Here is an 11,937-nt window from a genome sequence, read left to right as displayed (position 1 = left end):
CTTAACCCACCACAATTGGCCTCATAGGAACATGATACGTATAGCCGGTATCAAAATTTAGGCCAACAAAAGGGGAGATTTAAAGCGCGTATAGAATAGCTCGAGCCCAAAAAGTAAACTACAAGAGGGGCTGCTGCTGCTGCATCATGTTTCACGTGTATGACTGTGCTATTGTACGTGCTATCAAGCTCTTTTTCTGAGGCAGCGGCCGGAAGCCAGTCATTTCGGCGGAGACGGCAAAAAGGAGAGGTGTGCGCCGAGCACTCTACTCTCGCGCCGCGCTCGCCAGCTCAGGCTCGGCCAGGCATCCTGAGGTGGCCCCAGCCCGCAGTGATACCCGGCTGTGTGTGCGAACTGCACCAATAAATCCACTCCCGGACAGGAAATTCTACACTGTTCCCACAACCAAGATAGATAATCAACACACCCGGTGCTCCTTTTGACGGCCACCGACAATTAACTTTTATAACCTCAACCAACTTGTCGACTGGAAAACAAAGCACGCCGTTATAATTTTCTATCCAAAATTAGGCGTATCATATTAATTTTGTTACATTAAATTTGTCCGCGACCGAGTGTTATTTTATTGCTGTTTTCCGCTGAAAGAGAGGTGGGAAAAATAGCGAAAGAAGTAAAACAAGGAATTTAAAACGAGGAAAATAATATATTTGTTGAAAAAGTATAGGTTTCCTGTAAGAAATTGTCATACAGCGCCTTTCGTTCTAAAGAGCGTGACATGATTCCAATGCCTCGGTTACATTAATTTTCTGAGGAGATCCGCTTACATAACAATAAATTTAAAAGAAAGGTTACTGCGCGACTGGTTTTTGAACCACAAATACTTGAGCAAGCTCATCGTAGTCGTATGTCTTTTTGTTTAGGCTGTCTTTGAGCTGGATTCCAGAAATATTCTGCAACAAACGTTTAATTTCTGCAATTATATTCACTCACTCGACCGATACATCTTTAAATTTCTTCATCAAGACAATTCAAAAGAAATAACATAACAGGTTGTACTCACATGTAAACCAGTAGCCAATGGGACCGCAGTGAGAGTCAGTTCTTTTGATGCAGCAGCCTCAAGAGTTCCGAGCAGCTTGCCAGAAATGTCTGCCCAAACAAGGTTACAAGGCGTTGTCGTGTGGAGATTCAAAGTAAGCTCCATTTTCCTCCCGCTAAAAATCTTTATTACTTTTCAACTCATTAAATTTTTCTGGTGACACACCTTGTGTTGAAAAGTTTGCACGTAAATGTGAACGGCTCTTCAATATAAACCATATTCGGCAGTTCGATCACAGTAATTCTCACATCTCTATATTCAGGAATCTGTGACACAGTTTTGGAGGAGATTTTCAGCAGTGAAGCTTGAACATACCATTCTTTGTAGCTGACTAGTCTGCAGCCGGCCCCTCTCACCTAGGTTGGACCGCCACACAATGTCCAGTTTGCCGATGTTTGTTGCGCTTGCCAATGATGGTTTGGGACTGAGGCAATAAAGAAACTGGCGGCATGCTTGCGGCTGAACAACATTCACAGATCCGAAAACTGACCGACCGTTTACTTGATTAAGTGATCGAACTGAAACAAAGAACCGCAGATATTTTAATAAAACTGTGTTTACCTCAATCTTGCAAAACCTGCTCCATTTACACAAAACCACAAACTGCCTTCCATTGACCCCAAGAAAATAAAAATGCATTTCTTTAGGGAAAACTCGTTTCTCCCATCACTAATGAAAATTGCTCACGCTATATTATATACAAATGAGCAGCAGTTTTATCTGAGACGTGGGCGCCATTAATGCCAAACTGTGCAAATGAAGATTACAATTTTTCATCATGGTATGAATAGTATAAATATACAAAAGTGCATTGAAATACGCAAACAATGAATTTTGAAAAATCTCTAGTGAAAGAGAATTTTAATTTTATACCAGTAAAAGCTGTTGAAGATTCAAGTTGCACTTTCTCCAAGCAAATTGGTCCCGCAGTCATGTTTTGGACTTGTGCTTCTAAGTATACATCATCAGACTGAAATAAAATAGTCAATATGAGAAAATTACTTAGTAACAACATTGGGTGATGCAGAAGAGATGCAGAGAAGGTAAATTATAAAACTGATAGGACAACTAAATAGGCTGAAAATCAACAAACCTGCACCAAACTAAATAGAACACAAGTTCAAATCACACTAAAGAAACCAGCAAAAAGATTTAAGTGAAGTAGTGTTTGTCCAGGAGATTACAGTAAAACAACAGCGATGTATAGTTTGATTTGGTACAGACCGAGAAGTTGACTTACAATCACATCCTGTCCATGCAGCAAGCAGGTCACCAAAAAATTTCAGTCAGCACCATCAAAATTATTTGCATGAATGTATAATATAAATAGATACTTTATATTCGCAAACTTGTGCTATTGACACATCATGAACCATTTTATTTGCATATAACTTCATACTGTTTTGAAGAAGGTTTGTTAGTTACAGGAATGCAAATAAAATACTCATTCAACCCACCAATGACCACTCTCAAAATCATGCTGTAGATTTTTGTTAAGTCTGTACAGTCATCGTAATAATAAAAGAGAAGTTTTAAGTTTACCTCTGCATTGTAGAAATTGGTTTTGACGTTCAGTGGGTTTAGCACTTGTATTTTGAAGAATTTTCGGAATGATTTTGCCAGACCTGCAGTGCTTGTGTAGCTCACTTCACAGACAAGACTGAAAATTGATTTTTGTTTTTTAAATAATTATATAGATAATGGAAAATGTGTATTAACATATTAAAAGCTTGGTTTATTTATTATTTTCCTTACATGTGAGTTCCTAATTCCGTAACTTCATGATGAATCACTTCATCAACAGTGTGTCTTGGCTGAAGTTCTTGAGGAGCGCGAATAGCTGATAAAGATACCTTTTGAGAGCTTGTTTGTAGGTCAGACTAAAAAAGAAACAATCAAATTTTTAAGAACACCTCATACAGAATTTCTGCATTGACCTTGACTGCAACATCCTTGACAGTGACAGAGCTGTTGTTCTGGACACAAACATAGCTTGAAAATGTCTCACCCAAATAAAGATTCCTTAAATATAATTATAAAATTACTAAAATTGTTTTCAATAAACACCCGCGTACATACCCGAAACTCTGCGGCAGCAGTAAAAATTGTCCTACAGCGAGTGTTTCCGAGCCTGTGACAGCTGTCAGGTCCTTTTTAAGATCATTTGTGAACAAATTTCCTGGAACGTCTCCTTGCTCACAAGTCACGACCATAGAACTAAACAAACTTGGCCGAGTCAACCTCATCACTGTTAGAGAAAGAGTTTACATTTTCAATCTTAGGAGCGGATAGGGCAAATTCAAACCTTTCAAGGAAAGTGGATGCTCATTTTTTTCTCTAGCCTCCATCTGTAAGTTTAGATTTGGCAGCTTCTAATTTAAATCGTGTAAGGAATCAATGAAATCAACAGTAGAGTGAATTTGCTGTGTGTATTGTTTTCTTGATTTGCTTCAGATGGTTGAGGGCGGTTGAGGGTGTGGGCGTGGGCGTGGAAGTTGGAATATTATTTGCACTTCACCCATGGTTCCATCCAATGACAACAGAGAGCGCACAAGTGTTGAGACCAGTTGAGACTTGGGCCGCTTGGCTGGACAGAAGATTGGACTCTTCGAAAGGATGAAATACTTAATCCGAAATAAACAAAGAGTGATCTTAGGCGCAAACGCTTAGCGTTACCCATTACCAAAAAACATAGCAAGAAAGTAGCCCTGGGGAAAGTGGTTGTTGTTGGCGGAAGCTCAGCGTTTATCCGCTATTATAAAAGGTAGACTTAGCAGAGTCAAAAAATTAAAAACTTTCGAGTTGTCATAAAATGGAATCTCCATCTGAACTGACCGAGGACAACGATATTGTTCCTCTTGAACCACGAAGATCTGCAAGGACCAAGTCGACCGACTCTCAAGGCCCAAAATGTTAGTATGATAATATAAATTTAGCCCTCTCCAGCGACCGTCTGTATTAATAATTATTACTGCATTCTTTGATTCAGGGTGTCCAAGGTGCAGCAGGAAAATGAGAAAAAGCGATGCTGGGCAACAAGTGTGTGGAAGGTGTTTGGATTCGTCCAGTGATGGGTTTAAGAACCAATCAGTTAGAAACACAAGAAGCAATTTAATAAAGCCACTAATGAGTGGTATTCCTTCCACGCGTCCAATATTGCCAAAAGGCAGAGGCAGACGGACACTTCTAAAACGACCAGTATAATTGCATGATCATACAACTTAGACAGTTATTGCTCAAACTATTTTCAATTTCAGCCTCAAAGGCTCGGAAACTTGATTCGAGAAAGCAGCACAAAGCCATTCGTTTTCGTCAAAGGACAGTACATCCAAATTGGCGATGTCGTCAGCTTGGTAGATGAAAACGATGACATGTACTTTGCTCAAATAACTGGACTGATGCAAGATCATAACTATGAAAAAAGTGCTACTGTAGCGTGGTTGATTCCAACACAAGAAACAGGCGATGCCGACTTCGACCCTACTCAATACACTTTAGGTGAGTTGATAAAATCACAATTTGGTTCGGTTTTGAGTTATTTTATTAGCAAAACACTATGTCTTTTCGAAAAAAAAAATCTGGAACATAATTCCAGCAGATTTGCAGTGCTATGTTGTTACTCATTTACTTCACCAACTCTTGACATAAAATGGGATTTAAAATTCAGATAGATCATTCTGCAATGCAAAAAGATATGTTCCCACAAATCAATGCAGTTAATGAAGATGTCGCACTTCTAAGAGACGTCCAAATGGTCATACTGATAAGGCACCCAATCAGGCTCAGCACAAGGCCTGAGCACTTTTGACGTTTTGGAACAATACCCATTTAGTGAGAATTTCACAGAACACAAATTAAAATACAATTGAGTTCTGCGTCTGGTCACGTTAACGACAAATCAAAGCTGTTACAAATAGAATCTGATGCAGCCATTGCAGAACAAACTATTACCTCCATGTAGTAATGGAGAGAAATGTGTATGGTTTCAGGCATCAAAGAGACTGTGCCACGGAAGCTGGAATGCATGCAGCTTGTGATGCACTTGTCTCCCGAGTATTTCAAGCCGCTCAACGCTCCTTACAGAACCCCTCGCTGTCCGACTGATACTGGTTTCATCTGGACCAGAGTTGGTGGGAATTGTGACGACTCAACAGTCAAGAGTTAGTTGCAAAATAAATTACAGTCAGATGAATAAATAGCGACGGAAAGAGAGGAAAGTTGAGAGATACGGGTGCAGGATTGAGTACTTCTTATCGCTCTTCTAAGATCACAGTTTCTTGAGGGCACAACCTCGCCTGCTGTAAGGTTTGGCTGCTCTCTAATAATGTCAGCTGAAAAATAAAATTACACATCTATAGATTTGTAACACCTGATGCATAATTTTAATATATTTATCAAATAACCCTTTGAATAATTTTGATGGAATCGCTCCTTGAAATGACAGTCAACTCAAAACGACAATTTATAAATAAAGAAACTAGAGTTTTGTATGATAGCACAGCGTTTAAGACTCCAGTATCTGGAGATATGAAACAAATTCTACTTAATAAATATTTATGGCATTTGATAACAAGTCTATTGACCTGAAGTTCTCATGTTCCATAGTAACTTTAACGTGGAAAATGTTATAAATATTGGTGTTACGCCTGTATGCGATATTATCAAGTAAAATATTTGTAAACTTGCGTGCACAGCGATATTTCATAACCTTATAAAAAGCCTTTCACCAGGGTTAGTAAGTTTGATGTTCAAATTTTGTGGCAATTAGCAAGCATAATATCAAGAAAAAGAAAATAATGTGCTTACGTCTCTCCTAGGCCAGCTTGAGAGGACTTTGTAATCTTCTGAAGGATAGCCTTCTACGAGCAAGAAGTCAAACACCACCTAAAACACATGTAAAATTATAAAAAATAGTCCTCCTAATGAACCAATTGTATTACTTGTAATGGAGAGTGAGCATCAAAACGTCTGTTGCGGAACTCTCCTGATGGCATTCTAAACCGGATTCTGGCAATGTTGTCGCCTGGAATGTCAGGTGGCTCCAGCGGCAGTCTTAAGCTGGCCTCGGCCTTGCGCGCCTCCATTTTGGCTGCTTCCTGCCGTTGCTGTGATTGTAGCATCTGTTCCTCCTTTTCCTTGGCAACCTCTTGCGCCCGCTTCGCCTCCTCTTTGGCGCGGTCAATTTCCAACGAAGCCTGGTACGCTTCGTCCTGCTCCCTGAGGACTCGCTCGCGTGCCATGCGTTCATTCTCCTCCATTATCTCTTGTTGCTGGCTCTCAAGGAATCTGTCACGAACCTACAATGACGCAACATTAATCTTTCTCACTAGAAATGCATCTTGACCTACCTGCATCAGGTTGCTTATAAGCTCATTGACCACTAGGTGTCCGTGCATAACAGAAACAATTTCAATTGAAGACCGAATTTTGTTAGCGACCACAAGCGCTGGCATGTGCTCTAGATCGATGCTTCGAACTAGATTTGCTGCCATGGGTCCTAAACTTTGAGAAGCTGCACGTAGCATCCTGCAAAATAATTCCCTGTTAAATATCTTCAAATATGATTTGATTGAATACTTTGGTTTAAAACAAAATTATTGACTACCATGAGCATCATACGTGTACAAAAAATGTGAATGTGGAGGAAAATTGATCAATTTCACACTTACATCTGTTTGTTCTGCTCGTGGGTGAAATCCCATCCCCAAATTACAAAGTGCTCACTCAGGTAGGATATAACTGGTTCCGAATTCAACACTTGCGTGCAGAACACATTGGAAAGGACACTTCCGTCGTGGTGAATGTAAATCACCAGAGGTCGCCGCTACAACAAACCACTTAATACCAGTTCCAAGAGAAGCGGAAACCTTTTTACCTCGCGGGCTGATTTGTTAAATGCTTCCTTGACGGCCTCTCCAAGGGTGTCTTGCAGAAACAGTGGGTGAGCTTCACCATACCGATGAACATATTCCTCCATAAAGGAAATTGACCCAGCTATTTCATCGTGTACCTCTTCAGGGACTGCATCAAACAAAAATTGAAACAACCAATCCATAGCGTACACTTATAGTCTTACTGAGGTTTCTAACTTTTCTGGAGGTCTCTACGCTCCCCATGTAAAGCATATCATCATCGCCATTGAAAGACTCAGAAGCATCCTCATAATCGCCAACAGAACTGTCACTGTCGTCGATACACACAACTTGTTGCTTCTGCTTCTTGCTTTCTTTTACGGGAGGCTGCCTGCAAAGGGTCAGATTGTGTTCAGGGTAAACGACCCCAGAGCAAGCCAACGTGACCTGTAAAAGGTATCAACCATGAAAGGATTAAGGGAATGCGAAATTAACTACCCCATACCCGATCTGTAACTGAGGATGGCCACCCACTCCACTTTTGATATCTGACTGGAATGTCTGTCACCTCAAAGATGTCGTGCTTCACTTCACCAATAGTTCTGCTTCCAGGAAATTTAAGATTGTAGCTTTTCTTTGTAGTCTCGCAAGTAATGTTCAGTGTAAAGGTTTGCGTGAGCCGCTCAATTAGATTTGTTCTGAAAGAGTCAACCGTTAATATTTGTTTTCATCAAGGGAAAAATACATACTCTTCAGACGCTGAGGCTGTATCTGGAGAGGGGTCGAGCACAACTACAACTAGCGGCACAAACACTGGGCACCGCAGGTCCCCGAAGGTTATTTTGTCTGATGCTGGAGGTCGCCTCCATCCCTGAAGATCAATTCTGCACCACGGCAAACTGAATTTAGACCCCACTAGTTTCTTCAAACATTCTAAGAAGAATAAATCTTTTGTTAAACACGAGATACAAAGGTTAATTAAAATATTACCAATTTGGTCCTTCTTAGATAGAACAAAATCAACTTCCTCTTCCCCGTGAGTGATGTGAAACGTTATTTTATCTGAGCTTGAAGATGTTGAAGGGCCTGGAACATTGGGAGCTGTTGATGCTGACGGTAACGCTGGCTCAATCATTTCAATATCATCCGTTGCCTCTGAAGGCAGAGTCTGCGAGTCTTGAGGCATTACTCTTTGAATAGCTTTCTGCAAATTAAAAACAATATAATAATCAATGAACAAATTAAAAACAGCTCAAAACTCGTACTAAGAGGTCCCATTGTACTGCTTCCAAATGTGAAAAAGCTTCACCAATGTCTTCAATACCAGTACATGCCTAAAAAATTGAAGGAGTTGTTGTATTACTAGTTAACATATAATTATGTAATAATTTACTCATTGCCCGCAATCTAATCAATTAAATAGTAGACGAAAGTTTGTTGCTATCAGAATAATCTATTAGAGCTCTAATACAGCATTGCGTAAACATAAATTGCGTGGTTGTGTTGTGTAAAAATATGGGTAAACATCAACTGCGTGAGAGAAAGTTCAACAAACAACACTAGTTCCAAATGAATAATGAAACCCTGATAAAATTTGGAGTTTGTAGCCCCTGAATTTAACTCAAAATATTCACACGTGTGGAGGATATAAAGTTTGAGTGGCATGTGCAACATTTGAGGTGACTCAGGAAAAGTTTAAAGAGCAAAATCACAGGAGATTCCAAACGCTCTTTGCTTGCTCACAGGGAAAAATAAACATGGTTGAAATGCTCACCTGAAAGTCCAGAAGAATTTCGTCCCTATTTTCGGACATTTTGGAGGTATTTGTTTAGACGTAATCAATAAAAGCGCGTGATCCTCGGGTAGTCATGTAGCAGTATAATCGTGATCTTGCATTCGCTTGCTAGCTAGACTGCCATTGTCCGTCGCGTCCAATACCAACGTCGATTCGCTTTTGTTCAAATCCAGCTGGCTTTTTGCTCGGTAGAAATAGAAATAAATGGCGCGAAACCTTTTTCTATGTCTTCATGCAGATTACGGGTGTCTTTTGCCTCTTAACACTCTTGGCCTCTTGACTGAACGACAGACTTGTGCACTATACTAAATTCGCTCTAATGGCGTGCGCTTTATTATAAAAATGAGTGCAACGATAAGAGAGAAATAATAAAGTTAACTAAACATATTTTTCAACAATATTCATAATAATATATGTAATATTATCGAAAATTAATAATGCAACAATAAATTTCACAGTACATATATTATAGTATTGAAAAAATGTAGAAAATTCAATTTCAATATTTTTCTGATTGTTCTAAAAATACTAACAAATAATAATAATATATTTTATCCATCTGACATCTGGCCATATTTACTCACATATATAGTTGTCATAATTCCTCGTTTAAAAAGAGAAAATAATATTACTGACATGAGACGCAAATTTTTATGATTTATCTGCTCTATATTCAAGGGGGGTCGCTCATATATCAAAAGAGTTGAACTATTCAATATTAAAAATTTAAATCCCGCAGTTAATATGCATAATAGATTTAAAGGGGGGTTAATAAGAGGGCCAGCAAAATTTGCAATGCCCGGCATTTGTTTCATGCCTGTCAAGTTAGCATCATGATACTCAAGTGGATCAAGCATGACTATGCACACACAAGTAGTGTCTCATTGTCAGTTGTAACACTATGAGGCAGCTGAATCAACTAGATGAGCTTTTGCTGTTTTCTAATCTTGTTCACTCTACTAATAACTGTTTTTAAGCATTTAATTCAATATCAGCTTTTGAAAGGTAAAATTACACTAAAGTGTTTTCTTTTTTGGTAAAAATACAAAAGAGCATAGATATCAAGTTATTAGGGTCGTCAGTTTGACATTTTAAAGGGATTATTTCAAACAAACTAAAGAAAATTATAGATGACTTAAACAATTAAATTCAACCTGTTGAGTAAAAGGTACTGTTAAGGGAGTCGAGACTTTATTTAACCAAATTCCTTATAACGTTGATGAAAGTTTTCAAATAATTCAAGCGCTAACATAGAAAGAGTTGCACACAAACATTTTATAATGAAGGCATAGTCTTTTACATCACAAAACCCCAGCGTTTAGGGGATGTTGGCCAGGTAGTCCTTAACGCTGTTAGGGTCCAGCCTGCGGAAGCCAGAGGCATCGCAAATTCCCACCTCAATGTTGTCAGCGGTGATCTGACCTTCAAATCCTTCCTTCAGAGTGAGAATGGCTGTGTGAACAGCATCTTCCAATTCCAAGTCTTCATTGTATCTGCAAAGAGAGTAAAAATAGATCTATAGGGACGCCACATTAGAGTCAGTTATTCACCTCTTTTCCAGGAAAGTCTTTCCGTTGATGTAATTTTTGCCCATGGCAGTGGCTTTCCAGGCAAAGTAGGCTCCTGAAGGGTCGCACTGGAAAAGGTATGGTCGGTTGTTGTCCCAGCCGCAGATGAGCAGAGACACTCCGAATGGTCGCACCCCACCAGACTGCGTGTACTCCTGCATGACGGATGCTACCCTCTGCACTAGCTGGGCCGTGGGGATTTCTTCCTGGTAAACAAGCGAATACTGCTGTGCCTTTTTGCGGGCAGTTTTCACCAGCAAACGGTAGTCAGGTCCCATGCCTGAAAAATTTAGTTAAAAGTCAGTGGACATATTAACAACGATCTTGACTCTTTATGAAAGTTATGATCATGCTGATAACAAATTTAAGCTAGTTTCAAACTTACCACTGTAGACCATTCCAATGTGCTTGGAAACTTCCTCAACTCTGTGAACGCTATGCTCGTCAACAAGGATGGATTTGGGCACTTTCTCAGTGGCAATGACGACTCCATTGGAAGCTTGGTAATAAAAGTGATAGTTGGGATTTCAATATTAATTTAAGATTGTTTAATCAAACTTTACCTTTGATGCCAACAGAACGGGCTCCAGCTTCAACTGCTGCCAGAGCATACTCAATTTGGACAAGTTTGCCCGAAGGGCTGGAATCAAAACAACCATGTCATCACTGGGGAACCGATTTTAGTTTTTAAATATTTCTGCAACTACGTAGAGCGGAGACAAACTATATTCCTAAATCGTTGCCTTAATTAGTCAAAAAATGAAGCTTACTGCCAGTCAGTTAGTGTTTAGGCATATTTTTTAGAATATTTCGATTTACCTGAATGTTGTCAACGAAAAGCTGTACCGCTCTGACGCCATGATTACACACAGCTTTTGGAGCTGGCTGGTGTTTGACGATTTTGCCGACGAACAAAATATGACGGTTTTTTTACAATTTTAACCGGTAGTTCATTGGCATTGATATGTTTTGATGTTCATTTTGAATTGAAAACAATAAAGTTTTTAGGAACCTTACATGGGGGTTGTAAATTAAAAATATTTAAATGCCTAGTTCATGCTTTATGCAGCAGGAAATAGGTAGTGCAGTATTCTACTTACCGGTTAAAAAACCGGTTAATCTACTTGAAACTTTTGATCCCCAAAGATGGCAGCACTACGCACGTTTCAAGAGATTACCTCCAAAAGAAATGAAGTAACTATTGCTGAACAAGTGCACACCAAAAGCGGCTTTAACATTTTAGCTACATAGTGAAATCACAGTATGGAAAATTTTTAGTCGCCTTTGTGAAGATATCGACAAGTGACAGTAAAGATCAATTTTTTAATTCGATCAACATCTGATTGGTGACTACTTTTACACAGTAAGGTAACGTAGAACATGTTCAATAAGACGGATTTATTAATTTCGCGCTGTATCTATGTGCCGCTTGTTTATGTAGTATGAAGTTTGAATCGGTTGCGCTACCGGCGGCCTTTACTCCGCAATGAAGGCATGCCATCACGGAATTTGATGGCGTTACATTTTGCCTGAATTTATACAATTTTTGCGTGAAACACGCATATTCGAGAATCATGTTGTCATCCTGGTAGCGCGGAAATTGCGCATCGAACAGCAAACACCCAATTTTTCATTGCCGAATTGATTGTTGCCCTTTTCTTG

General features: G+C 39.4%; 5 protein-coding genes across 5 annotated transcripts in view; 2 read left to right on the top strand and 3 right to left on the bottom strand.

The window, feature by feature from the left end:
* Positions 1-644: 644 nt before the first annotated feature.
* Positions 645-3,534, bottom strand: LOC135934140 (trafficking protein particle complex subunit 13). The gene is made up of 10 exons (XM_065475680.1): positions 3,366-3,534; positions 3,140-3,308; positions 2,998-3,082; positions 2,816-2,940; positions 2,603-2,720; positions 1,934-2,030; positions 1,376-1,578; positions 1,226-1,326; positions 1,022-1,175; positions 645-911 (listed from the first exon to the last, which is right to left on the bottom strand). Exons 1-10 carry the CDS (start codon positions 3,406-3,408, stop codon positions 810-812), a joined length of 1,197 nt encoding a protein of 398 aa, XP_065331752.1. The 5' UTR covers positions 3,409-3,534; the 3' UTR covers positions 645-809.
* An 86-nt stretch (positions 3,535-3,620) lies between these two features.
* On the top strand, positions 3,621-5,426 carry LOC135934143 (GATA zinc finger domain-containing protein 1-like). Its single transcript, XM_065475684.1, has 4 exons — positions 3,621-3,972; positions 4,050-4,258; positions 4,318-4,558; positions 5,050-5,426. The coding sequence occupies exons 1-4, from the start codon at positions 3,873-3,875 to the stop codon at positions 5,223-5,225; spliced, it is 726 nt and encodes a 241-aa protein (XP_065331756.1). The 5' UTR covers positions 3,621-3,872; the 3' UTR covers positions 5,226-5,426.
* casp (Fas associated factor casp) lies at positions 4,579-8,891 on the bottom strand. Its single transcript, XM_065475679.1, has 12 exons — positions 8,687-8,891; positions 8,178-8,246; positions 7,903-8,116; positions 7,662-7,845; positions 7,418-7,610; positions 7,137-7,359; positions 6,936-7,081; positions 6,730-6,884; positions 6,409-6,586; positions 6,001-6,357; positions 5,867-5,944; positions 4,579-5,391 (listed from the first exon to the last, which is right to left on the bottom strand). Exons 1-12 carry the CDS (start codon positions 8,723-8,725, stop codon positions 5,311-5,313), a joined length of 1,917 nt encoding a protein of 638 aa, XP_065331751.1. The 5' UTR covers positions 8,726-8,891; the 3' UTR covers positions 4,579-5,310.
* Positions 8,892-9,881: 990 nt separating this feature from the next.
* Prosalpha2 (proteasome alpha2 subunit) lies at positions 9,882-11,234 on the bottom strand. Its single transcript, XM_065475556.1, has 5 exons — positions 11,095-11,234; positions 10,839-10,915; positions 10,661-10,774; positions 10,258-10,555; positions 9,882-10,200 (listed from the first exon to the last, which is right to left on the bottom strand). Exons 1-5 carry the CDS (start codon positions 11,133-11,135, stop codon positions 10,026-10,028), a joined length of 705 nt encoding a protein of 234 aa, XP_065331628.1. The 5' UTR covers positions 11,136-11,234; the 3' UTR covers positions 9,882-10,025.
* Positions 11,235-11,533: 299 nt separating this feature from the next.
* The window catches only part of msi (musashi), a 71,475-nt gene continuing 71,071 nt past the window's right edge, over positions 11,534-11,937 (top strand). Inside the window, exon 1 of the mRNA XM_065475551.1 lies at positions 11,534-11,643. The gene's annotated coding sequence lies outside the window, so the exon portion shown is untranslated. The remainder of the gene's footprint in view (positions 11,644-11,937) is intronic.

The sequence above is a fragment of the Cloeon dipterum genome, chromosome 1, assembly GCF_949628265.1.
Source record: "Cloeon dipterum chromosome 1, ieCloDipt1.1, whole genome shotgun sequence".
Taxonomy (NCBI): domain Eukaryota; kingdom Metazoa; phylum Arthropoda; class Insecta; order Ephemeroptera; family Baetidae; genus Cloeon; species Cloeon dipterum.
Note: the sequence above shows the minus strand (reverse complement) of the source record. Positions and strands in the feature narration are given on the sequence as shown.

Bases quoted from the DNA above. Each gene is read 5' to 3' on its own strand.
- LOC135934140 (XM_065475680.1), bottom strand. From the start codon at position 3,408: ATGGAGGCTAGAGAAAAAAATGAGCATCCACTTTCCTTGAAAG. The intron at 2,721-2,815 runs GTAAGGAAAATA...ATCAATTTTCAG, and splicing joins ACGGAATTAGGAACTCACAT to TCTTGTCTGTGAAGTGAGCT. The intron at 1,176-1,225 runs GTGTGTCACCAG...AAAGATTTTTAG, and splicing joins TGCAAACTTTTCAACACAAG to CGGGAGGAAAATGGAGCTTA.
- Prosalpha2 (XM_065475556.1), bottom strand. From the start codon at position 11,135: ATGGCGTCAGAGCGGTACAGCTTTTCGTTGACAACATTCAG. The intron at 10,916-11,094 runs GTAAATCGAAAT...TTTTGATTCCAG, and splicing joins TTTTCGTTGACAACATTCAG to CCCTTCGGGCAAACTTGTCC. The intron at 10,775-10,838 runs GTAAAGTTTGAT...TTTATTACCAAG, and splicing joins CCGTTCTGTTGGCATCAAAG to CTTCCAATGGAGTCGTCATT.
- casp (XM_065475679.1), bottom strand. From the start codon at position 8,725: ATGTCCGAAAATAGGGACGAAATTCTTCTGGACTTTCAG. The intron at 5,945-6,000 runs GTAATACAATTG...CATGTGTTTTAG, and splicing joins ATGCTCACTCTCCATTACAA to GTGGTGTTTGACTTCTTGCT. The intron at 5,392-5,866 runs GTAAGCACATTA...TTTATTTTTCAG, and splicing joins CAAGCTGGCCTAGGAGAGAC to CTGACATTATTAGAGAGCAG.
- LOC135934143 (XM_065475684.1), top strand. From the start codon at position 3,873: ATGGAATCTCCATCTGAACTGACCGAGGACAACGATATTGTTCCTCTT. The intron at 3,973-4,049 runs GTTAGTATGATA...TCTTTGATTCAG, and splicing joins CGACTCTCAAGGCCCAAAAT to GGTGTCCAAGGTGCAGCAGG. The intron at 4,559-5,049 runs GTGAGTTGATAA...GTATGGTTTCAG, and splicing joins CCCTACTCAATACACTTTAG to GCATCAAAGAGACTGTGCCA.